Source organism: Pipistrellus hanaki, assembly GCF_964339955.1.
Source record: "Pipistrellus hanaki genome assembly, chromosome: 2".
Lineage (NCBI taxonomy): Eukaryota > Metazoa > Chordata > Mammalia > Chiroptera > Vespertilionidae > Pipistrellus > Pipistrellus hanaki.
The window spans coordinates 165,090,653-165,114,399 of NC_140504.1; the positions used below are offsets into that span (position 1 = coordinate 165,090,653).

Consider the following 23,747-nt stretch of genomic DNA (forward strand, 5'->3'; position numbering starts at 1 on the left):
AGCTGGATTGCAAAGTATTTGGAAATCCAAAGTCTATTTCTTTCCAATTTATACATCAAGCTTAGATATAAGGCAGTATCTTCATTTAACTTCAGCAGAAGAGCTTTCTCTCTCAAATGAAGGTTTTTTTCATTTATATCCAGAAATAACAAGTTAAAAGTTAATATTTAAGAAGATGCAGGGAGAAGGGAAGCAACTATTGATACATTCAACAACTTGGATAAATCTCAAGGACATTATGCTGCGTGAAAACCAATTTCAAAGTTACATACTATGATTCCATTTATTATATATTCTCAAAATGACAAAATCCCAGGGATGGAGAATAGGCCATTGTTTCTTAGAGGTCAGGGTTGGAAGGAGGGCACTAGTTTCTTTGGGGTGACAGTACAGTTCTTTCTCTACAGTGATTGTGATGACAAAATTTCAGAGCTACCGTGTTTCCCCGAAAATAAGACATCCTCCGAAAATAAGACCTACTTACAGGTTTCCTTCTGAGTGAAATATAAGGCATTCCCCCCAAAATAAGGCCCCCTTAGGCTAAACATGAGAGATTTGGTCCATTGATTCTGAAAGAAATGGAGTCACAAGAAATTCACCAGGAAATTCAGGAATTGAATTGTTATGATGTTCCAGAAGGTGATGACATGATTGTCATTGAATAAATGAGTAAATTCTTGATACTGTAGGATTCACAGTTTGTCTGGTTTGTGTTGATAACCACCATACTACCATACTGTATACAGGTAATAAATTTCCTTTATTTTCATTTAACAGTAAATGTGTACCATATTCTCCCCTGAAAATAAGACCTAGCGCATCTTTGGGAGCAAAAATTAATATAAGACACTATCTTATTTTCGGGAAAACAAGGTATATACCAAAAGGTAAGACAATGAATGCATATAAAAACTTGTGAAACCTGAAAGGTCTGTTTTAATTATTAATACTATAGCCAATGTCAACTTCTTAATTTTAATCATTTACATGGTTATGTAAGATATTATCTTTGGGGGTTGCTGGGTGAGTACTCTTTAATAGTGAATTCTCTTTATTATTTTTGTAACTTTCTGGGGCCTAAAAGTTTTTCTGTTTTTTTCTTTTCTTTTCTTTTCTTTTTTTTTTTTTTTTTTTTTAAAGTGGAGAAGAATATGCTGTAGCAGAGAACAAAGGAGAATAGTCAATCTAGACATTTTTATTAAATTTAATAGGTATTTTAGTTCTATTTAAAAATTAAAACATTTGAAAAACTCACAAAGTTTATACAACACACTCATACCCAATAATTTTCTTATTCTGTGAGAGTTAATATATAACCCACCATATAGCAAAAGTTTTACTTCCACAGGATTTAACAAATATGGATCTTAAGGGGACATATAAACTCCTAGAATAAAAAGATCTTAAATTATTTTACAAAACTTCCCCTTAAACTTAGTAAGTATTGATCTAGCTAATTTAATCAGGGTCATGATAACTTTATTTTAGTTCTTTTAGGTGATACTGGGTAGATGCAGAGATGCAACACGCTAGGAAAACAGACTTACTTTTCAAAATTTACAGTATAAAGAGCAGTTCAGATCCAGAGTTGGAGGGATCTGTTTACCTAAATTTGCTGAAACAACTCTTAGGAGTTTTTGTTTTAAAAAGGCTTCAGTAACATTAAAAGCTCTTTAACAAAGAGAACTTAGCCCTCTGACCAGCCAGCCATCTTACAATTAGCTCACTTGTTCACTCTTTGCAATCAGCTGTTATAAAAAACAAACAAACAGGATGACCCATGTTTAATTAGAAATCCCCAAACTACCAAAGGGTTCTGGCTTCTATAAGTATCTTCCGAAGACACCCAGTCCTCCTATCAGGGCAGGGAGTTAAAGGTTTAAAATAATTTTGGCAACTGTCTGAGACGCTTAACATCTAAGAAGGTGCCTACAGAATTTATACTATTCATTTGCTTTAAAGTTTCAGAAGGTTTCAAGCTTTCAGGAAAAAATGGAGTGTCCCTTTCATTTTCTTTCTCAGGATGTTGGGTAAACTCTGCTTTTCCAGTTCGGAGGTTCACTGCAGGACTTGACTTAAGGTTCTTTAATAAAAAAGCTGGGTTTTCATTCAACTGCTGTGCTGCTTTTGGCTGAACAGCTTCATTTGTAATATTTTTCAATACTGGCATATGTCTGGGGGTGCCCAAGGATTCACAGTTATTACAATTAATTATTTCACAGGCATTCCTAGAAGGCTCCTTCTGACAATCAAGTTGCTCAGGTGTGCATGTGGGGTTCTGATTCAATAAATGTTCACTCTTGTGATCTGTGTTCTTTGGAGGTTCCTCTTCATCTTCACTATTGTCACTGCTTTGTATAAGCCCATATCTCTTCATATATTTTTTGGTTGCAAAAGACATGTTGTTTGGTGAAATTAAACTAAGCCCTACTGTGCTTTTGTCTGTATTAATATGCAGAAAGCTAAAGGATGAGTCACAGTTATTTTGATTTGATCGAGTGACAGACAGTTGTGACAGCTGATTTTCATTTAAATATTTCAGAGCTATAGCATTTGCCTCCATGCTCAAATCCACACTGTTAGGGCTTAAGCCACTCATGCCAACATTAGCATATGACATGTAGTTTAATCCAGAGATCACTGCTTCAGGGCTGATGCATGCCAACACACTGAAAGACAAAATGGAGTAGGCCATCATTTATCTTGAGTATCAAATAGTGTTATTCTAAATGTGTTCCATTTTAAGTATCAAAAAGTCTTCGGCTCTAAGGCTTATGGTGTGTTTTTTTATCAGAGTGCTCAAACACCTAAGTCTTGATGACCCAGATACATTCAAGGGATAAATACGATAACCTAGAAGGTAATCATGATTCACAAACTGAAAGTGGAACACAAATTAATTTTCCTAAATTTAAACATCAATCATGGTTTTCAGAGAAAATATAGGCCCCCAAATGTAAAAATCATTGGTAAAGTAAATATTGGTCAAGTATAAATAAATAAATAAAATAGAAAACATATTTGATAATATAACATTACAAGCTCTCGTAAATAGCTAAGAATATTAAAATTTTCATAGTTGAAGAGATTCTATTTATAATAAGTAAACATCAATTAGTCTTTAGATATAGACTACTGTGTGTGTGTGTGTGTGTGTGTGTGTGTGTGTGTACACTGATTTTCTTTCTAGATATAACCTTCAACTCACTTTGGCTAGTGTTAGCTCAATGTTGCCTTTCCCTTTATATCATATATATAGAATAATAGCTGCTAATTTATAATAATATGTAGAATAATAATATATAGAATTTATAATAATGTATAATAATATACAGAATAATAATATATAGAATTTATAATAATGTATAGAATAATAGCTGCTAATTTTTATGGATGCCTTATTATGTGCCAGGTACTCTGCTAAACATTCATTATCTTATTTAATCCTCACAGAAACCTTTCTCAGAGAGGTCATCCATATCAAATATCTCAACTTTATTGTCCACTCTAATACCTCACATTTCCCTTCCCCTACTTTTTCTGTTTTCTCCTTACCACTTACGGCTATCTATCAATTAACTCACATTTCTTATTTATCGTCTGGCTCTCTCGGGAAAATCCACAAATTTCTGTCCCCATTACAGTATCCCTTGGTGCCTAGTAGCAGGCATTCAATAAGTATTTACCGAATCAATAAAAGAAGTAGGAACTATTATTACCTTTACTTTATAGTTGAGAAAACTGAGGATTAGAGGTTTTTAACTAATTTCCTTAAGTTGAGCAGCTAGTAACTGGCAAGCTGAGATCAGGTTTGCCTTACTTCTGGGGTTCTATAACCACTATTTATTATACTGTATTCAGCAACTTGCATTTTTGCTACCTGTTTTTCTGTTCCCTAAAAATTAGAGCTGAGTACTACTTTGAGTATAATCTAGGCAAAGAATAAGCTATGACTTTCCATATCTTTCAATGAAGAAATTCAGCTGTTTTATATGTGCCAGCCACTATGTGCGTCCTTACCTCTACAAAACCCAACTAACTATCAGGTATTTTCATTCTCATCGTTAGTATTCTCTGAAACTAGTCATCTCATCATCAAGCAATGGGAAAGCATGCTCAGTACTGCTGGTCCTTATAAAGAATTCTTCCTTAACCTTCTTGGTACTTAATACTTGGGAGACTGAATAAGATGAAAGACATACTACCAATTTATCTAGACATTATACTTTTATAATGTATTATACTGATAATATCTTCTGAACGTACAGTCCTTTTCTACTTTCTTTGCTTATTTACTAAAATTAAGAAATTTGCATATTAAATTAGAAAACATGTACAACCAGAAAAATACATATCTATAGATAATATTAATGTAAATAATTTGAAAAATAAAAACTTCTAATTCAGTAAGTTCATTATATACTAAAACATGTTAATTTCAATGTTTCACACTAAAGACATTAAAATAGAGTGGCCTTGCCGAAACCGGTTTGGCTCAGTGGTAGGTAGAGCGTCGGTCTGCGGACTGAAGAGTCCCAGGTTCAATTCCGGTCAAGGGCATGTACGTTGGTTGCAGGCACATCCCGCTGGGGGGTGTGCAGGAGGCAGCTGGTCGATGTTTCTCTCTCATCGACGTTTCTAGCTCTCTCTCTCCCTTCCTCTCTGTAAAAAATCAATAAAATATATATTTTTTAAAATAAAATAAAATAAAATAAAATAAAATAAAATAAAATAAAATAGGGTGGCCACTGTGAAGAAATATATTACCTAAAAACTACTACCCAAAGGCAGCCATACCAAAATGTAAGGGTTCCATATAGATAGCAGGTGATCTGTGCATTCCAACAGATGTTATATAGCGTCTACCTCACAAATGCTAGACTCACTCTCCCACACTGTTGGGAGGAATATAAACTGGTACAACTATTTTGGTGGCCAATGGCAACATCTACCAAAATCTTACATGCACATATCCTTTGATCCTGCTTATGTAGGAATTTACCCTGCAAAGATACTTGTACAAGTACCTGTAGAATAATTTCACTTAGCATTGCTTAAGATAAGAAATAAGAGAATCAGACTAAATGGCTATTAATAGAGGACTAGGGTTCACTATATTATAGTAGATGGGTCCCACAGAATATTATGCAGCTGTTTAAATGCATGAGAAAGAACTACACATGCCTATAAAAAAAGTAAGCTAAAAATGTTAAACAAGAAAATCGAAACCACAACACCCATCACTCATGTATATACTTGAACATTTCTAGAAAAATATAAAACAAACAAGAGGAGTAATCTTGTTGGAGGAGTCTGAGAAGTTTGGGGAATGGGAACTTTTGTATTTTATCTGGTATTCTTGTGTATTATTTGATATTTTTTTAAATCATGAGACTATTACTTTTATAACTAAACTACAGCAACAAAAACAATGAACAGCCGAAACCAGTTTGACTCAGTGGTAGAGTGTTGGTCTGCGGACTGAAAGGTCCCAGGTTCGATTCTGGTCAAGGGCATGTACCTTGGTTGCGGGCACATCCCCGGTGTGGGGTGTGCAGGAGGCAGCTGGTCGATGTTTCTCTCTCATCGACGTTTCTTGCTCTCTATCCCTCTCCCTTCCTCTCTGTAAAAAAATCAATAAAATATATATTTAAAAAAAAACAAAAAAAAACAAAACAAAACAAAAAAAAACAATGAACAGAAAACATGCTAACCATAATATAATTTCCAGATTTTATCATCTTTAAAAACAAGTATGTGTTAAGGTCGACTTTGATGAAGCGGAATCTGACAGAAGAACATACAAGTTGGAACTGGTAAGGCTCATGTGACTATACTCTTGCCTGTTAGATGGCACAACTGCCTACTATCCAGATACTGGCACATATATTATCCCTCCAGGAGGACTTTCCAGACACCAAAATGAATAAAAGCTCATTTCTCTTTCCCCAAGATTCCCAGAGCATATCATTGCCATCTTTAACCAGGAGACATCCCACAATATCTCTGTAATTACTGATATAATCCTTTTTCTAACTAAAGGGTAGAGATTATTTCTTATTCATTACACATATAACAGACACTGAATAAATGATAAATCAACTGAAATGAATGGCAAGCTTATACCTGTTCTCATGAGACTGCTGCAATACATCTAAAATTTACTCATCATTTAAAACAAATTTTAAAATTACCTGGCATGATCCACTTTATGTGCATTTTTTTTCACTTTAGTGGGAGAATCAATTTTTACTCCAAGGCTTCTTAGTTGCTTCAGGGTTGCATTAAGAACACAATCTTTGTCCACCAGTCCTGAATCATGTTTTTTTTTCTTTGCATGGTAAACATTTTGGGTTCTGGTGTGTTCATGGCTGATAATCACTGCTTTGGTAGATGGTTGTTCAGTTTCTTTGGAGGAGTTATTTAATAGGTGGTTCACTTGACCCTGATGAAAAGAGCATACTTGAAAGATCACTAACAATCACTAACCCCTAACAATCTTAGCAAATAAAAATGTAAATAATAGCATAAGGACACAGAAAAGCAAAATAATATCTTCCCAAATTCTGAAGTATGAAGTACATTTGTAAGTATTATCAGATTTTTAATAAAAACAGCTCATCCTGCCCTAACCAGTTTGGCTCAGTGGATAGAGCATCGGTCTACGGACTGAAGGGTCCCGGGTTCAATTCCAATCAAGAGCATGTATGTTGGTTGCAGGCACATCTGGAGAGTGTGCAGGAAGCAGATGACCGATGTTTCTCTCTCATAGAAGTTTCTAACCCTCTATCCTTCTCCCTCCTCTCTATAAAAAAATCAATAAAATATATTAAAAAAAAAAAAAAAAAAGCAGCTCATTCTAATGAATAATTTCATCAGACCCTAAAGTAAGGTGATCAGATGTCCCGCTTTTAGCTGGACAGTCCTGATTTTTAACAATTTGTCGCGCATCCCATGGCGTTTTAAAAAAGGACTTTCCGCCGGGACCGGTTTGGCTCAGTGGATGGAGCGTCGGCTTGGGGACTGGGGGGTCCCGGGTTCGATTCCGGTCAAGGGCATGTACCTTGGTTGCGGGCATATCCCTAGTAGGGGGTGTGCAGGAGGCAGCTGATCGATGGGTCTCTCTCATTGATGTTTCTAGCTCTCTATCCCTCTCTCTTCCTCTCTGTAAAAAATCAATAAAATATATTAAAAAAAAAAAAAAATAAGGACTTTCCCCAAGACTCCCAGAACATATCTTTGGCATCATTAACCAGGAGACATCCCACAATATCTCTGTAATTACTGATATAATTCTTTCTCTTACTGAAAGGTAGAGATTATTTCTTATTCATCACATATATAGCAGACACTGAATAAATGATAAATCAACTGAAATGAGAGGGCTTTTTTAAAACGCCATGGGACGCAAGACAAATTGTTAAAAATCGGGATTGTCCCACCAAAAGCAGGACATCTGGTCACCTTACCCTAGAGGAAACTTAGAATGTCTGTTCATGGGTGGTGAGCGTACAATGCAATATACATATCCTACTGTATAACATAGGAATGTACACTTGAAACCTATATAATCTTACTAGAGGTCTGGTGCACGAATTCATGCATGAGTGGGATCCCTCTGGGTGGCCTGCAGAAATTGGGCTGAAATTTGCAGTCCAATACCACCTGTAACTCCTACCTGCTGCTCCAGCTCATCCCGGCCCCCATTGTGCCTGGTGTGGGTTTGCACTCAATCAGTCCCAATTGGGAGAGCCTCACGCTGCCACAGAAGTGCTCACCAGCCATAAGCCCTGCATCTGGTGCCTTCCCAAGGGAAGTGACCTGCAGGACCAGGCTGAAACAGGCTCTGACATCCCCAGAGGGGTCCCAGATTGCGAGAGGGCACAGGCCAAGCTGAGGGACCCCACCGGTGCACAATCAGGCCAGGGAAGGACCATGGGAGGGCTCCAGAATGTGTCTGGCCCATTTTTTTTAAATGCATGTTTTATTTGTGCATTTTGCAGAGCCATTTTTTATATTTTATTGATTTTCCACAGAGAGGAAGGAAGAGGGATAGAGAGCCAGAAACGTCAATGAGAGAGAAACATCGACTAGCTGCCTCTTGCACACCCCCTATTGGGGATGTGCCTACAACCAATGTACATGCCCTTGACCAGAATCGAACCCGGGACCCTTCAGTCCGCAGACCAACGCTCTATCCACTGAGCCAAACCGGTTTTGGCGTGTCTGGCCCATCTTGCTCAGTTCCAATCAGCCGGACCCCAACAGCAAGCTAACCGGGTGGTCAGTGCACATCATAGCGAGCAGTTGAGCAGCCTTAGCATATCATTAGCATATTATGCTGATTGGTTGTTTGGTTGTTCTGCCATTTTGTCTATTTGCATATTACTCTTTTATTATTATAGATTAGCCAATGACACCCTAGTAAACTTAATTTAAAAATAAAATAATTAAATTCTCAATATCTGTGAATAAAGTTTTGGTACTGATTTTAAAAAAAGAAAAAATAATGTCTGTTCAGCACTTGTTCATTTAAAACCTTCAGATTTAAAATTGCTTGAGTACTATTTTCAGGTGTTTTCAGGACTTATAAATTCTTTATAAACAAAAGTTTTAAACCACGCTTTCATTTTAAAAAATGGTAATGTTTTAGTTATACATTTTGTAGGGTTTTTTTTTACTTTCAGAATTTGACTTCTTCCTTTTCTCACTTTGAGTGAGAATGAATTATCATCTCTGTCCTCCTGGTATTAAAGCGCATTTCATTTCCTGAGCACACAGCTGCTCACATCAGTCTAGGACCTAGCAGGCAAATAATGAATGTGTGTTCATTGAGGAAATCTTATGGTCCTGTGAAGTAAACTTAATTAGCTTTCAATTTTAAATGAAGAAATCAAATGTTCAAAGTCTACAATTTGGATAGAAGTGACAGCCAGGGTTATGTGACCTTTATATTCCAGTTTACATTCTAACTTTTCTAAGACAGCTATTTCCTCCAACCAGAATTATCTATTTTTAGTCTGTGCTGCCTTTGCTTACAGCACTTCTCCACCTGCCCTAGAGCTGTTTGTTACTGGTATTCATGCGTTATTTCCCCTGGTTCTCAAAAATTCTGGTTCTCAAAAGCAGAGACTGCCATATTCACCTATTATATTATCTACTTTAGTTAGTTTCATAGACTACGCTAAGTATTTAATAAAATGCTGCTTATCTAAACCAAAATCAGAAAATATTATCACAAATATTCTACTTCTTTCCAATATTCAAACTCTCTGCAAACTCTTGCTTGCTTTTTTTTTTTTTTTATGTATTTTATTGATTTTTTACAGAGAGGAAGAGAGAAGGATAGAGAGTTAAAGACATCGATGAGTGAGAAACATCGATCAGCTGCCTCTTGCACACCCCCTACTGAGGATGTGCCCGCAACCAGGGTACATGCCCTTGACTGGAATCGAACCCAGGACCCTTCAGTCCGCAGGCCAACGCTCTATCCACTGAGCCAAACTGGTTTCAGCTCTTGCTTACTTTTTATGGTACTAACTTCAGTTTGAATTTGGCCTAATATCATCATTTCTATTTTTAAAATAAAGCTTTATTTCCTGCCTAAGTACCTGATAACTGGAAAACTTATAGTAAATTACTGAATTTAGATGATCATAATTTATGAAAAGCTAAAAGAAATAAATTATATCATTAACTTGCAGAAAACCTTTTTATATCAAGGTCCCAATCAGTTTTAAAGGTAGGAAAAGCTTGATTAGTATATCCTAGACTAAATAACTATCTCACAAGAGATGAAATGCTTTACATTTTCTTACCAATAAATCCTGGTATATTTTCTGGTTATCTGATGTTTGATGAGGCAAGGATTGTCGCATTACTTGTTCAACTTTTGGTTCCTCTAATGTTACAGAGTTGTTACTAGCACCCTCTGTTGGTCCACTCTGTAAGCACATGCTTGTGCTCTCTGCCAGCAGGGAATTTGGAAGGAACACAGGCACATCAGGTTCTTTTCTCAAAACTGGAGAAGAGCTGCTTGAAAGGAAATATATATAATGTAAGTGTTAATTCTCAAGGTACCTTTCACAAAGTACAGTAACTATGGAAGAAAGAGGAAAGACTCAAGCAGTATTCTATTGTAGTTTGCATTTTTAGTTCTCAGTGATGAACATCTCACCTTGATAGGCTGTATATAATAAGCTGGGTCATGATACCTTTTTGAGTTATGTTATTTATAATATATTTAGACAACTTTCTTAGAAAGTTGGCAAACAACCTGTTGATTTCTCCTGAACTTGATGCTTTTTAGAGTTTAATGATAGGAAAGGCTTAATTAGTATTTTTTAGATACTCTAAAAATTTTAAATGTATTATTTGTTTACTTCAAGTCTTAAAACAGTTAAGATCCTTGTCAAATGAGAGTTCCTAAGTTGACATTTATAATCACATTACATATTTGGTGATACTTTTCTTGTTTATACTTTTATGTATTTTTAAAATGAACATTTATTACCTTCAAAACTAGAATACATATTTAAAAAATAACTATGGAAAACATTATTTAAAAACATTTCTTATAAGAACAGTAATATGTGGCTATTGTAGAAAATAGGAAAAAGTAATAATAAATATTAGCTGGCAAAAAGGGACATACACTCTTTCAGGTGCATCATCTCATATTAGCTTTAGCAAAAAGACCTATGGGATAGATACTACATTTTATCCTTATTTGACAGATGAGGAAACTGAGGCACAGAGGTTAGTTAGGTAACTGCTTAAAGTTATACCAAGTATAAAGAAAATAAAGGTAGCCGAAACTGGTTTGGCTCAGTGGATAGAGCATCGGTCTGCAGACTGAAAGGTCCCAGGTTCTATTCTAGTCAAGGGCATGTACATTGGTTGCAGGCACATCCCCAGTAGGGGGTGTGCAGAAGGCACCTGGTCGATGTTTCTCTCTCATTGACATTTCTAGCTCTCTATCCCTCTCCCTTCCTCTCTGTGGAAAATCAATAAAATATATTTAAAAAAAAAAAAAAAAGAAGAAGAAGAAAAAGAAAAGTAGCAGGTAATTTAATACCTAGAGATAACCTATTAATTTTTCAGTGTTCCCATCTATACCTTTTTCTATACATATACATTTTCTCTAAAAAACTGAACCATATTATAGCTTTTTAAGTTGCATTTAAAAACTTAATATTAGCCGGGACCGGTTTGGCTCAATGGATAGAGCGTCGGCTTGGGGACTGAAGGGTCCTGGGTTCGATTCCGGTCAAGGGCATGTACCTTGGTTGCGGGCACATCCCCAGTAGGGGGTGTGCAAGAGGCAGCTGATCAATGACTCTCATCAATGTTTCTAACTCTCTATCTCTCTCCCTTCCTCTCTGTACAAAATCAATAAAATATATTAAAAATAATAATAAAAAAAATAAAAACTTAATATTACATCATGAGTATTTCCATTTCATTAAATACTAGAGGCCTGGTGCATGAAATGGTGCATGAAATTGTGCATGGGGTTGTGTGCCCCTCAGCCCAACTTGTACCCTCTCCAACCTGGCACCCCTCAAGGACAGTAGGACAGTAGGACATCCCTCTCACAATCCAGGACTGCTGCCTTCCTAATTGCCCCTAACCACTTCTGCCTGCCAGCCTGATCACCTCCTAACCCCTCCCCTGCCAGTCTGTTTGTCCTAACTGCCCTCCCCTGTAGGCCTGGTCACCCCTAACTGTAGTCCCATTGCTGGCCTGATTGCCCATAACTGCCCTCCCTTGCAGGCCCAGTCCCTCCCAACTGCCCTCCCCTGCTGGCCATCTTGTGTCCACATGGGGGCAGCCACCTTGTGTGTTGGAGTGATAGTCAATTTGCATATTACTCTTTTATTATATAGGATTATTAGAAGCAAGTTTTGATCTTCACATATTTTATTTTATAGATATGGTATGGATTTTCTAACCATACCCCTTCTTTATTTTTTTTAAATATATTTTGTTGATTTTTCACAGAGAGGAAGAGAGAGGGATAGAGTTAGAAACGTCGATGAGAGAGAATCATCGATCAGCTGCCTTTTGCACACCCCCTACTGGGGATGCGCCCGCAACCAAGGTACATGCCCTTGACCGGAATCGAACCCAGGACCTTTCAGTCCACAGGCCGACGCTCTATCCACTGAGCCAAACCGGTCCCGGCCATACCCCTTCTTTAAAACTCAGCTATTTTCAATTTTTCCCCATGCTATTTAATTTTAACTTGATATGAACTGTCAAGCACTCATTTGGTACATGATAATCTCAAACTATTGGCTGAAATGAATCTCTGTAAGACATCAGTTAAGATATACTTCTAAGGAAAAAGTCAATAATTTGACTAAAATAAAAAAATCGTTACATGGCAAAAAACATCAAACAAGGTCAACAGACAACTGACAAACTGGAAGAAAATATTCACAAAATATACCACAGATTATATAGCTAACATCTCTGCTATATAATGATCTCTAGGAACCAATTTGGAGTGATTACCAATATATACTGCCAAGTGTAAAGAGTTTAGGAGAGCATCTATGGCATGCTTCTTTTCTACATTTCATATAAGAAAGAAATAATATAAAATACAGATATATAAGCTCATTTGTACAAAACAAATACAGGAAAGATAAGCCAGTAACTAAAGAGATACAATGTAAAAAAGTGGAAAAAGCAGAATTTAGAATCAAGATAGCCCACATGAAAAGGAAACAATTCTCTGAGTGTATACCTTTTTATATAGCTTGGTCTATTAGAAGCAGAGTTTCACACACTGAAAAAAACAAAATCAACCAGAATATGGAGGGAGTATAAATAGTAACATCTAATGACAATGCAAAAAAAATAACATAAGGGAATAAGGAAGAAAAACTAACCTAAATAACTACAAAAAAAGGTATTTTCATTGAATAAGGCTAAAGCAAATATACCCTAGTAAATATACTCTAGTAAATATACTCTAGTAAAATTCAGAATTTTTAGTATTGCTGAAACTACTTTATGTGTATACTAGGATCAAATGACTAAGTGTAATGTACATAACAAGAGCCAGGTTTCTCAGTGTTGGGAAAAGAAGTTTTAAATAAGAAAAAGGGGTGTAAGATTGGAATCAGAAGACTGGTATGAAGTCAAGGATTTTCAAATACATATAGATACATAAAGAGATAAATGTAGATGTAGGCATGGGTTAACATGCACATGAGTTAGATCACCAAAAGAATCTTAGAATTTACAAAGAAAAAAAATGGGATAAATATTGAGTCAAAAGAGGCCTTACTTGGATATAGAAAGTGGCTGATTAAATTCTTCTTCCACAACAATGTTGCTCTCTTCAAAACTGGGAATATCAACTGCTTTTAATGAAGATGCACTACCCGGAGGACTTGTGACTTCATTATTAATATCAACAGAAAAATTCATGTCCTCACTGGAAATCTTGGTATCATCTTGCTTCAGCTGGGAGTCAGGTTCTTGATGATCACCTGCTGCATTCCAAAACAAGCTAGCACCTGGAGATTAAATGTTTTAGCAGATAATGAAACAAATATTCCACTACAAAAACAATTCTCTGACAAATTTTTGTTAAGAAAGACTGTCTATATTATTTTAACACAATTACCTAGAACTCGTTTCAGATTTTATTACCTCAGAAATGTCACGAAGAGTTAAGTGAAAGGTGAAAAAATAGAAAACTGGGGTACAAAGGGGGAAGGGCATATTCTGGGCCCTGAGTCTTTAAGAGCTATGTCTTACATATAAGGTTCTGAATACAATTTGGGGTGTGTGTGTGTGTGTGAGTATGTGTGTTGATAACCGCTGCTCTAAAAAACACAAAATATATAAAATAAAAATCTCTAGGCTTTCTGATTTTGATACTTAAATGCAATATTTATAAGGCTATATTAGAGATGTATGAGACATGCGTAATATAAGGCATGTATTTAAAAATCAAATATTTCCCAAATTTTATGGATCAGTTGCATAATTTACTTGCATGTATTACTTGCTTGATATTTTTGTCAACTCAATTTTTACCTAGCTTCATCATTTCCAAGAAATCATAGATTAGAAGTGTTATATTTTTTCCTGATACTTCTAAGAATATACCTACAAAGTGTAAAATATTCATCGGTATACCACTCCAAGCCATCTTTTGAACTCAGCAGCACACTTTCTACAATTCAGGAAATACTGCTTTATAAAATTATTTAAAGAAATAGCTAAAACGAAAAAGTAAATCCAAGTCAAAATGGACGCTACTTTGAGATAATTTTTTGAAAATATTAATACAAGAATGATTTAATCTAGTATTCAACTAAACATTAAAGTTTTAGGGGCAATTTTGAAAAAGTTACAAAAGCACTGCTACTCTTTCTGAATATGTATCATTATATATACTTTGGGGAATTAAGTATTATTATAGAATGTGCTTCTAAGAACCATTTAATCTAAATAATCAATAATTTATTTTTCTGCATATAAGTAAGAACCCTGAATATGAATCCATAGTTTTAAAATACTAAATCCTATATATATCATGCTTGAAAACATTTCAAATCATTTCAGAATATATTATTAAGTTCAAATGTGAGTAACTTTACTTGATTATCACTTATTCAGCACACATTGCTTTAGGTGTTATGTTGTTCCAGGTGCTTACAGTTTATGACATATACAGAAGATAAACTGTAATACAATTATGTACAGAATTTTACAAGAGGGTATAAGAGAAAACTGCACTTTTGGTATGTTTATTTAGCTCACAATATCCACAGCTCCTTCACTATCATCCCTCTACAACACACACACACACACTTTCCCTGAGAACTGTCATCCCTGTAATTAACTAAAATGGGACTCCAGGAGATATGTTCCTATTATGTGATTCTCAATGCCCTTACATTGAACCAGACAATAAAATCTAACCCAAACTTGGCCATTCAGGTTCTCTGCAATTTGATGCTGGGATTGATCGGGTTTGTGCTTATGCTAGAACTGTGTAACACATAAACTTTGGAACTCTGCGTGAGCTATATTTTATAGTAATGTAAAGCAGCAAAAACTGCAGAAAATAGTTGAGTAAAAGAGCCACATAGAATAATTGGATAGTCCTAATAGTACTCTAGTTTCTAATTGTTTTTTTCCTGAAACCCCATTTTTGGCCTTGGCTTTGTCCCCATTTTCTTGCAATAAATTCCCCTTCCTTGCTTAAATTAGTTTATGCTGTAGCTAAAGAATCTTAACTGAGTAATATAATTTACAAATGTACATGAAGTTTTTGCTACCTTCACTCTTTGCTCCCCTCTACATGAGTAGTTCAGAAAAAGAATATAGAAATCTGTCTTCATTCTTTATTATCCCTCTTAAATTTTTATTCTAGCTAAAATCTTCATCTGACACTTTTGCAAGTCTTATGTCATCAACTCACCTCCATTTCCAAAAGTAGCTCAATCTCAACAGATTGGACTAAACTTATCCACTCTCCTTGGTTTCTCTAACTTGCCTCCTTCTATCCAATACTATCACCATTCCCTCTATCATCCAGGCTTAAAGTCCTGGGGTAACTTTTATCTTATCTTATTAAAATTGGGTCCAGCCTGGGAAAGTAGCAAAAACAATGTATTATGTTATGTAGTTTCATAACTGTTTTCAGCTATAGTTTTACTTCATCAAGAGGAAAATTATACAAAAACTTTAAAAAGTTATATTTTCATTACCTTGGTCTTGGTTCTATTTGTACCATGCACTAATTTCAATGTAAAAATATTTTAAAGTAGACATAAAAAGCATTTTAAAAATTTCCTTACAAATTAAAAAAAAAAAAATTACCTGTGCTCACAGCAATGCTTACACTTTTTCTCATGTGTAAACCAGGCGACGACTGTGCTTCCATGGAAACCAACTCCATTTGTCTTGCAGTCTGCCCCTTGTTTTCAACAGTAGTTGTCTGAGGGGAACAGGATTGAAGAGACTGCGCTTCCAATAAACGCTGAATCTATAACAATTAAAAACATACTTTAAGCTGACAGTGAAGTAATCAACAAAACTGACAGCTGAGTTTAAATATGAATTACATAGTGCCCCAGTTATAAATATAACTAAACTTTAGCTATATTTTCTCACATTTCAAATAGATAATACCATAAAACTTATTCAATGTAGAGAGTCATTATCATTTGTTATTAAGAAACACTTTGGGCTATATTTAAAAGTGAAAACATACAAGTATTTAGATTAGCATTCTTAAGTTGACACTCATGTAGAAAAGCTTAAATGTTAACAAATTCAATCCTACATTTTATTCCTATTTCACTAAAAAATTCAAAGTATGGTAGAAGGTTTATCTCAACTCCACATACCAAATGTTAAACATTTTTACACAAGATTCTTCTTATAAAGTTAATCCGAATTGCCCATATTTGGCCATGCTGAAACTGGAAATATTAATAATAGCTAATAGTTACTGAGTGCTTCTTGTTTATGTGACACTATCCTAAGAGCTTTCATGTAAAATTTTACAACACATGTAGAATATACTATATTACATTTTATACATAAGAAAACTTCAGGCATTAAAAATTAACAAGTCACAAGGTCACATAATTAACAAGTAGCAAAGCTGAGTCCCGAATACCAAAAATATCCTCTCCTCCTTTTGAGATATAATTCATATACCATAATATTCATCCCTTTAGAGTATACAATTCTGTGCTTTTTTTAGTATATTTACAAAGTTTGTATACACCAATCCCCCCAAAATCTCTGTACCCATTAGCAGTCTCTCTCACTAGCCCTGGCAACCACTAATTTTTATCTCTATAGATTTGCTTATTCTGGATATTTCATATACACGTAACCATATATGTGGCCTTATTACCTTGCTTTTTCACTTAGGATAATGTTTTCAAAGTTCATTCATGCTATACTATCTATCAATACTTTATTCCTTTTGATGGATAAATAATATCCCATTGCATGTATGTTACATTGTGTTTATCCACTCATTAATTGATTGATATTTGGAGTGTTTTTTTCATTTTGGGCTATTATAATGTTGTTATGCTGAACCGATTTGGTTCAGTGGATAGAGTGTGTCAGCCTGAAGACAGAAAGGTCTCAGGTTTGATGCCGGTCAAGGGCATGTACCTTGGTTGCGGGCACATCCCCAGTATGGGTTGTGCAAGAGGCAGCTGATTGATGATTCTCTCTCATCAATGTTTCTAACTCTCTATCCCTCTCTCTTCCTCTCTGTAAAAAATCAATAAAACATAATAAATAAATAAATAAATGAATAAATGAATAAATAAATAATGTTATGACATTTATATACAAATTTTTGTGTGAATATATATTTTGGATATATACTTAGGAGTGGAAGAACCTCCCTTTTTAAACAATGTGATTTTCTACTTCTCTATAAGTTATATATTGTGTTCATCTCATTAATTTTAGATTAACTTTATTAGTATAGAAAAATAAGTATTATTAATAAACTAGTGGCCTGGTGCACGAAATTCATGCACATTAAAAGGGAATTAGAGGAAATATATTAATATTGCTATTTGCCCTTTCTCTATAATAGAAGTGTCTAGCCGGCCCCACCCCCATTGGGCAACACCAAAGCCCCACCAGGCAGGGGATTCAGCCTCATATCCCGGTGCCAAGGCAGGGGCCACGGCCTGAGGTCCCCCGGCCCCAACCCTCACCACACAGCCTCACCCAACCCACTGTGCCATGGGACCCATCAATGCACCTTCTGGTGACCATTTGGTCATTACGGATGAAAATAAAGTCATGCATTTAAGTATGCACATTCATTTTCAATGTCTGATTTGTCTACATTCTCTAAATTGCAAAATAAATATCTTCAGCCAGATAGCATCATAATGCCAAGTTTTTATATAATGACACACACCATTCTCTCCACTCTGTATGCTCTATTTGAATTAAATGTATGTGATTCATATGAAAGGCACTGCTGCTTGCTCTTAATAGAGGAAGTATTAGCTCAATACCTAAAGCCATAAAATGGTTTAAGAACAGAAGGAAAAATAACAAAAAACAAAGTTCAGTGCTACAGATGGCAGGATCCTCTCCCTTTCCCTTTCCTTTTTTTCTGCTTTTCCCGTGAACCTATTTGTGCTCTGCCTCAAAATCAACACAGAAAACGAAATCAGATGTTGTAATCTGCATTTCATAGTGCCATTTGAGTACAAAGGGTGCTTTTCAATCTTTACTTTTTATTTTTTTAATCAATGCAGCTCAAACTTGCTCCCAACATTCCAGCAGCCAGGCCAACGTGGCTGTGCGGACACACCTTTGCTAGGTGCTGTCAGGCTTCAGGGCTGGGGCAGCGGACATGCCAGGTGTTGCTGGAAACAAATCAGCTCTCCTTTCTACATAGCAAGAGTTTTTTCTTTATAAAATGCAAAGCAGAGTCGTTTTCCATTACCCCCATCCCCAGCCCTCCTTGGTGTGTGTGTGTGGGGGGGGGGGGGGGGGGGCGCGCAGTGTTAGGAAGGGGCTGGGAGGAATTTACTCTCAGCTCTTTACTCTCTATTTAACTGAGCCCAGTAGCAGCTGCTTCTCTGAGCACAGCTTGAGCCGGCTCAGGGCTAGCCGCACCTGGAAGGCAAGTGGCAGAGCTGACCAGGGCTTTGACCAAGCCCCAGCTGGGCATGGGATATCCAGAAGCTGAAGAAGCCAGTTTAGAAAACCAGGGTGTGTGGTGGTTCCCGGCATACTGTGTCGCCCAGCAGCACTTAGCTTCCTTCCACTACTGCAGCTGGGGAGAGTTGAGGCTGGGAGTTGGTGAAACTTGCTCAGCTGTTGGAACCCGGATTTGGGCAGGGAGCAGGGCCTGGGAGCCAGAGCACATGGGTCACAGCAACCTCAGCAGATGGCTCTCCCCACGCCAACTCCACAGCCAGGGAGGCAGGTGTGGGGGCTGCTCCAGAAGAATCTAGCCGCCCCCCCGTACCAGCTATGCACCCCAGCTCCTTGCTCTCCCTCTTTCACCTACAGGCGCCACCAGGGTGGTGTGCCCCAAGACTTGGTGTGCCCCAACGCCAGGGTTGCAGGTTCAAGACGCTCTGCCTGCTCCTGACACTTTGAGCCATAAGCACCATCAGGGACCTTTCCACTCGGTCTTGGTCTTTGGTCACTGCTGAGGTTTTAGGGACTCTCTAGGCCAGGGACAGCCAGGACCTTTGCCTCTGACTGACACCATGCTGCAGTCTGCCTGGGGTACCCCAAACCCCGGGAAAACATGGGGGTGTAGCCAGCCTGTGCAAGGGACGTGTAGGGGGGGTTGGCTAGCTGCCCCACCCTCAATTGGGGTGGGAAAGGCTGATCAGGGTGGGGTCGGGGGAGGGCTGGGTTCCCTGGCACCTGCAGATGCTCTGCGCACACAGCCTTTGCACCGCCCCTCAATCCCCACCTCAAGGCTACAGGTCTACATCCCTCTGCCCGGGTGTTCTTCCACACTGGCAGTCATTGTCCCTTGTTCCCCACCGGGCCAACCCGCATCTTGGGGCCACTATAGAATCTCACTCTCAGCTCTTCGAGGGCGAGGCAGAGCCCCACCCTCCAGCCTCCTGCCCCAGCCCCCTCCAGTGCACCCCACCTCGGCACTGCTCTGTGCCCCTTGGGCAGCCCACTTCCTGGTCAGCCACTTTGCCAAAGCTGCAGAGCTCGTCCAGGAGCCGCCCCTCAGGCAGTGGCCTGTCTGCACGCTGTGGCTCTGCCCTGTCCCTGCAAGTTCCCACCCATCCATGCCTGCTGCGTATGTAGCCTGCTGATCAGTTGTTATGTGATATCATCCAGGACAATTTGCATATTCCTCTATTATTAATATAGATTGCTAAAATCAGTAGAAATTTAAACTGCATTAATACGAAAGTTTATGTACTTTTAGGAGATAAACTAGCTGTAATTTGCTGAGTACTTACTATAGCCAGGTCCTACACTAAGTATTTATATATGTATAATACATATGAGTACATATAATACCAATCACTGCTCAAAATTTATAGATGAGAAAGTGAAGTTTAGAGAAATCACATATGAAACACTGTGTAGGAGACTTATTATAAAGCAACTGTGATTAAATTAAATGGTACTGGTGCTAGAATAGATAGGCAGATCATCAGAGCAGAATACAACACCAAAATAGACGTAAACATATGACACTTTCATTGTACAATAAAAACGCATTTCTAAATCATCAACAAAAAATATATTATTCAATATATTTATATGGGGCCAGTCATCTGAGAATTATGAAAAATACATATCTCACCTAGCCAGTGTGGCTCAGTGATTAAGTATCAACCTATGAAACAGGAGGTCATGGTTTGATTCCCAGTTGGGTGTGAGCTCAATCAGCATGAAGGAGGCAGCCCATTAATGATTCTCTCTCATCATTTATGTTCCTATCTTTTCCACTCCCTTCATCTCTGAAATCAACAAAAATACATTAAAAAAAAACAAACAAATAAAAAAAAAGTTTTGGGCTCAAATCCCTGGTTAGGGCACATAGGAGATATATGTACTACTATATGTAATACTTTTAACAATAAAAAAAATCTCATGTGTATGTTTCCCATTATGCATATACTTGCATAGTTACAGGATCATGGAAAAAAACATGAAGTATGTTTTGGGTTGTTTCCATTTGTACTGGGTGGAAAGAAAAGAAGGAATGATCTGAGGTAGGTATGCAGAAGAGGGTTGTCAGTAAGAAAAGGAAAAAAAGGCAATACTTAAAGACTCAACTGTGCAAGAATATCATTAAAAGACTAAGAACTTTGCCATAAAGATCAGAAGAAAGGAAATTTTCAGAATGAGTGGAACAAGTCTATTATAGATACACTAAAGAGGTTACAAAACTCTTCTCTAAGGGTTAAGTACACACACTATATAGGGTTCACAGACTACCGCGTTTCCCCAAAAATAAGACATCCTTCGAAAATAAGACCTACTTACAGGTTTCCTTCTGAGTGAAATATAAGGCAACCCCCGAAAATAAGGACCCCCTAGGCTAAACATGAGAGGTTTGGTCCACTGATTCTGAAAGAAATGGAGTCACAAGAAATTCACCAGGAAATTCAGGAATTGGATTGTTATGATGATGTTCCAGAAGATGATGACATGATTGTCATTGAATAAATGAGTAAATTCTAATACTGTAGGATTCAGTTTGTCTGGTTTGTGTTGACAACTACCGTACTCCTGTACCAAATACAGGTAATAAATTTCCTTTATTTTCATTTAACAATAAATGTGTACAGTATTCTTCTTCATGGAAAAATAAGACATCCCCTGAAAATAAGACCTAGCGCATCTTTGGGAACAAAAATTAATATAAGACACTGTCTTATTTTCGGGGAAACAGGGTAGAACTGTATCAGAATCCATTGTGCACCCCTTATACAGGGTGGGGCAAAAATAGGTTTACAGTTGTATGTGCAAAACAGTTTATTCTTGTATTATTATTTTACATATGAGCAACTGTAAACCAAATTTTGCCCTACCATGTATTTAGTTGTCCATAAAAGTTTAGTAAGATATATAGACTTTTCATTAGAGGCAAAAAATGAAAAGAAAAATCCAATTATGTTGTAGGTTAGGATATGCACAAAACAGAAAAAAGGCTTGTTTTTTAGTCCTGATTCTACTCCCAATTAGCAATGTGTCATTACATTATGCAAGCTATTTTCTCTCTCTAATCTTCATTTTACTTATCTGTAAAACAAGGGCCAGAATTCAGTTTCCAAGGCTCCTTCTAGTTCTAACATTCTATAATTCTACTCCATAACATATAATTACTTAAGAGTTGCAGGTTATTTTTCAGAAACCACTTTAATACCAAAAATTTTAAAGAACCAAGAAAGCTCCCAGCAAACCTGTGCCTGAAGTAGTTTCAGCTGTCGGTCTTGTTCTGTGAGGAACCTATATGCATCTGGAGATAGTCCCATCATTCCATTATCTGACTCAGTCTTCGGTGTGTGCATGCACACTGCACAAGGCCGGTTATAGGAGTCAACATGTGAAGGTAGTCTTGCTACAGGCGACGGCTCTACATTGCCGTGGGGAGAACCACTACCCATGCTTCCTTGAGGTCTCAAAGCTATAGGACTACTTGAAGAACAGAATGCATTATGGCACAGAGCAGGACAGCCACTTGGGTGAAATAATGTATGCTTTTGAAGTGCTTCAGATTGGAGGTCTTGAACAGATCCTACTGTATTCATTCCTTGCCAAGAATTTATTGGACTATACCGAATATGGCCATGATGCTGACAACAACTGCAAACATTTGTGGGATAGTAAGACGGTGATGGAGGAGTAGGTATCTGAAATTCCACTGGTTTTCCTGAATTGTGAGGTGAGAAAGTAAAATTGTGTGGGTGGGACTGTGGGGCATGAGAAGACTGCCTGGAATTAAATGTGGAAGATCTTACAGAATACTCTTCTTTGTGTGCATTTCCAGAAGGAACTGTTTGAAGCTTTTCAGATGCATCAGTAGGTGGCCCGTTAAGAGAAGATGGTTTAACACTGCTCCTCATGTGGGCGTTCTCATTCTGGCAGGTAGCTAGCTGTTGAATTTTGCAGTGTCCCAAAGGAGTAGTACTCTGGCTTAATTGATTTGGAAGCCCTTTCAAGGAAGGCTCTCCAACTTCAGCTTCTGGGCTGTGTTTCTCATCATAAAGCTGGGAGTGCAGTGGTTCCAAGTGTTCAGACTGGTTAATCAACAATGGAGGATTTTCATTATTCACCATTTCCAAAGGATTAGGCAGAGGATTTGAGTCAGTAAAATTGCTTTCCAACACAAGTGAAAGTTCTGGAACTGATGGCTGGATCTTAGAAACCTATAAATGAGAAAAAAATGAAAGAGGAAAAGTATTTCTTAGGAGAAAGATATGCTTTACTTTTCTTAGACTAGTATTTCCCAAGTTATATATAGTTACTTATACAAAAGGGTTTACTCTTTATCTAGATAGTTGATGAATATTTTCTGGGCATCTTCTATGTGCTTGGCACTAGAAATACAATTGTAAGCAAAATAAACAAGGTCCTTGCCTGAAAAGAATGAAACTAAGCATTTCACAAACTTATATAATAATGGAATTCCTTTATTGGGACACCGATTAACGTTGTTTAGGTTACAGATCACAGTATGAGAAACTGTTTTACAATAGCTGTTTTTATTGTTTCTGCAAAAAAAATTATCACAGACAAAATGCTTCAACAGATTTAGTAGCAAATAATGTTTCTGAATCTTGAATAACAAGGAATCTTCCAATAAATAGTTCAGAATATTTTTTCACTCAGCAAAATTATTCAGATATTTTTTACTGATACCAACTAAAAGAGTTGGAAGAGAGCAGAGAAGAGTAAACAAAATATTCACTGTGGTAAGTTTTGTTATAACTTGATATTACTTTTAAAAAATCTTTCCAATTCCTTTTCCTTCCAATAAGCCATTAGTCCAATTAAGGCACAACAATTCTAAAATAACCCACTGGTTGGCTGCAATAAAAAAAAAAAAAATTATGGCAGGAGATATTAGCAATTAATCTCCAAAAGCAAGTAGAATGTTTCCTCAGAATATGGTAGTAAGACCCAATGTCAAGCTTTGGTGATATAGCAGAAATGTCAAGTCTATATGGATTAAAAACACCAGATTCTGAAACCAAACCTTCTGAATCAGAATTCCAGTT

At 37.0% G+C, this 23,747-nt stretch overlaps 1 protein-coding gene across 2 annotated transcripts in view; it reads right to left on the reverse strand.

The window, feature by feature from the left end:
• Positions 1 to 1,167: 1,167 nt before the first annotated feature.
• The window catches only part of STIL (STIL centriolar assembly protein), a 44,248-nt gene continuing 21,668 nt past the window's right edge, over positions 1,168 to 23,747 (reverse strand). The window contains exons 12-17 of one of the 2 annotated variants that reach the window (XM_084872356.1): positions 21,930 to 22,895; positions 15,853 to 16,018; positions 13,301 to 13,532; positions 9,819 to 10,035; positions 6,195 to 6,445; positions 1,168 to 2,669 (exon numbers count right to left, since the gene is read on the reverse strand). In XM_084872356.1, coding sequence (XP_084728482.1) covers positions 1,880 to 2,669; positions 6,195 to 6,445; positions 9,819 to 10,035; positions 13,301 to 13,532; positions 15,853 to 16,018; positions 21,930 to 22,895 — 2,622 coding nt within the window. In that variant the 3' untranslated portion in view covers positions 1,168 to 1,879. The remainder of the gene's footprint in view (positions 2,670 to 6,194; positions 6,446 to 9,818; positions 10,036 to 13,300; positions 13,533 to 15,852; positions 16,019 to 21,929; positions 22,896 to 23,747) is intronic. The other variant, XM_084872357.1, reaches the window with a different exon arrangement.